Source organism: Oculina patagonica, unplaced genomic scaffold, assembly GCF_052425735.1.
Source record: "Oculina patagonica isolate OP01 unplaced genomic scaffold, crgOcupat unplaced1698, whole genome shotgun sequence".
NCBI lineage: Eukaryota > Metazoa > Cnidaria > Anthozoa > Scleractinia > Oculinidae > Oculina > Oculina patagonica.
Window position 1 is genome coordinate 1 of NW_027557735.1, and position 2,964 is coordinate 2,964.

Genomic DNA, 2,964 nt, shown 5'->3' on the forward strand with positions numbered 1-2,964 from the left:
TTGTTTAACTTACTGCTCATGTTTGTACATTTGTATTTAAAATAATGCTTTAAATAAACCAGTTTGTAAAGATAAAGTTTACCATATTTTCCCGATAAAACACCCCCAGCGTTTATTTCAAATCTTTTTTTTTTCAATCCTGGTTATTGCTAAGGAAGGGTTTTTTTATTTATCATTTTTGGCAGACCTATATTCTTGCCATACCTCAAATGTATGCTTGAGAGGCTTATTGACAGCTCCAGCTTGAGGACCCAGCGTTTATTTGTCAAACTTGGGGTTTAATCGAGAAATTATGCCGGTATCATAAATTTTTATTATTTACTCTTCATTTGGGGCCTTCTTTGCACACAAAGAATTTATAGTTCGGTGAAGCACGATACAATTCATAGGGAACAACTTATGTTGCTTTTACTCGATTTTACAAAAAACCCTCTAATTTTGGGTCTGTGAAACTATTTAATAGCTTCGAACCCAGTGTAAGCGCCAACTAGTTTTGTCAAGCTGAATGCTTGCTTTTGAGAGTGGATAATCTTCAAAAGGGAGCCTTAACCACCTAACAAAAAGCTCGAAAGGAGGGTCCCTGTGCTCAAAAACTGGGGCCTTGGTCCCTAACATTTTCGACGTTTAGGGCCTTACATCTTTCAATAAAAAAAAAGGAGGACGGAACCTCTAGGGCCCTTCCCTAGACCTAACATTATTTATGCGCGGAGCCAATTACAGTAATGTTTTACATTTTCCTTAATATGAGAGAGTTCAACTCGCTCAGCGCTACTAAAGTCTTTTCATTTGTGAACGTGTGGGAGAAAGTTATTAGAATCCAAATAAGCCCATCTTGCTTGATTCTTTGGCTTCTTCTTTCTTCTTCTGATTACTTTCTTGTTTTCTACGACTTATTTCTTTAAGGAGTTCTGATTGCTCCTTCAGGATATCAAACATTTTTTGCATCCTGTGAAAAAAGTTGCGAAATTAAAACAGGTAAATTTTAACAGAATTTATGCTGTAATCTATTTCACATCTAATTACAAGCCTTAACAATTGACAGTGTATCCACTGTATCTGGTGTTTAATTTAAGTCTCAAATGTAATGGGAATTTGTAGCTCAAGTGACGTTAGTTTTAGTATAAGGCAACTCTTTTCGCCGTTAAAGTTATCAATCCACATTCATTGACCAATTTAACAGCAACAAATGCTAATAATAGCCATTTGCCATACAACAGTTACTTAAGTAACATTCAAAAGAAAAATGCTTTGTTCTGTATTAACCATGAAAGTTTTATTGATCCCCTATCAAGAAAATCCCTTCTCTGAAAAAAAAAACTTCGCTGATACGTCACTGTCCTTTTTATAAACTCTCGCTCTCCTGACTCCTCTTAATTGCCACCCCACCACCCCCCCCCCCCCCCCCACCCCTACTCCCTGCTTTCCTAACAGATAACCATCAATTAGAAGGCGTTTATATATAGTTTGCGATGTAATGTGACTATAAATTATAGTTCCGCAGAACTTAGCTTTTTTTGCCCCCTTTGTCTCTTTTACGCCTTCCTTGACCATTCCCTTCCCCCCTCCTTTACTGTCATGAAGTTTTCATACTTTGAATATGAAAGGAGAAGAGATCCTAAGTAAGATGAATCATTTACCTTACGTCCTGTTGGTCTATTCTGTCCAATACGTTCAGCATCTCCGGTGTCATTTCATCCGGTTCTGGTTCACTACTGACTGCGGGTTTATCAAACCCTATGATGCTGTCGATCAACTGAAATCAATTTCATAAAATACTTTAGCTGTCATCTCTCAAAAAAGTGCGGGACTCACTAGTACCCAGACCCTTCGCGCCTTTTCAGGAACGTAACATGTTAATAGATAGATCTCTGCCACAAAAAACGAGGGTGTGTATTTTGTTCGCGAAAACAAAACACACATACCTCTGTCAAAACGGCAAAGAAATGTGTAATAGCACTACAATTTATTTGAACTCGTTTTATACCTTTCATTTTTAGTGTGGACAGCTTCTGATGAAGCCTTTAAATAAAATCTATTACACCCAGACTAACTAGTCACGTGTTATCCCAGGCACAGTTACGACCACCGACGCTGTTTTATTTGACGGTTTGAGCGTTAACCATTCATCGTTTTCCGTGGTGAGAAATATACTAAGAAGGCGGGACGTGACGCATGGGTATGAAATAGCATCACTCCTTCAAAATAAGCACTGACCTTTTGTTTGAGTGTCTTAATGTGGTTTGGAAACTCAGTGTAAGAGTAAACTTGTACACGCTTCATGACGAACCCTGGGAGAGAGTTTTCAATGTCCACAAGAAAATGAACCTAAAGAGAAAAAATATAAAAATAAAAATAATGTCATAAAAACAAAAAGGTTACCTTCGTTGCATGACTGTTTTTAAAACTCAGACAGGCAGGCAAGCAGGTAGGAAGGTTGGTAGGTGAGGTAGGTAGGTAGGTAGGTAGGTAGGTAGGTGGACAGGTAGGTAGGTAGGTAGCTAGGTAGCTAGTTAGGTAGGTAGTAGGCAGGCAGGCAGGCACGCAGGTAGGTAGGAAGGTAGGTAGGTAGGTAGGTAGGTAGGTAGGTAGGTAGGTAGGTAGGTAGGTAGGCAGGCAGGTAGCTTGGTGGGTGGGTAGTAGGCAGGCACGCAGGCAGGTGGGTAGGTAGGAAGGTAGGTAGGTAGGTATGTAGGTAGGCAGGCAGGCAGGTAGGTAGGTAGGTAGGTAGGTAGGTAGGTAGGTAGGTAGGTAGGTAGGTAGGTAGGTAGGTAGGTAGGTAGGCAGGTAGGTAGGTAGGAAGGTAGGTAGGTAGGTAGGTAGGTGGGTAGGTAGGTAGGTAGGTAGGTAGGTAGGTAGGTAGGTAGGTAGGTAGGTAGGTAGGTAGGTAGGTAGGTAGGTAGGTAGGTAGGTAGGCAGGTAGGTAGGTAGGTAGGTAGGTAGGTAGGTAGGTAGGTAGGTAGGTAG

At 40.5% G+C, this 2,964-nt stretch overlaps 1 protein-coding gene across 1 annotated transcript; it reads right to left on the minus strand.

Annotated features, from left to right (window-relative positions):
• Window positions 1-6: 6 nt before the first annotated feature.
• LOC144640038 (uncharacterized) lies at window positions 7-2,321 on the minus strand. The gene is made up of 3 exons (XM_078499271.1): window positions 2,215-2,321; window positions 1,638-1,753; window positions 7-946 (listed from the first exon to the last, which is right to left on the minus strand). The coding sequence occupies exons 1-3, from the start codon at window positions 2,278-2,280 to the stop codon at window positions 811-813; spliced, it is 318 nt and encodes a 105-aa protein (XP_078355397.1). The 5' UTR covers window positions 2,281-2,321; the 3' UTR covers window positions 7-810.
• Between the last annotated feature and the right edge of the window lie 643 nt (window positions 2,322-2,964).

What these genes read in the sequence shown, in the direction of transcription:
- LOC144640038 (XM_078499271.1), bottom strand. Translation starts at nt 2,280, where the DNA reads ATGAAGCGTGTACAAGTTTACTCTTACACTGAGTTTCCAAACCACATT. An exon ending in TTAAGACACTCAAACAAAAG is followed by an intron (nt 1,754 to 2,214) that starts GTCAGTGCTTAT and finishes AATTGATTTCAG; the next exon opens with TTGATCGACAGCATCATAGG. An exon ending in ATAGACCAACAGGACGTAAG is followed by an intron (nt 947 to 1,637) that starts GTAAATGATTCA and finishes CTTTTTTCACAG; the next exon opens with GATGCAAAAAATGTTTGATA.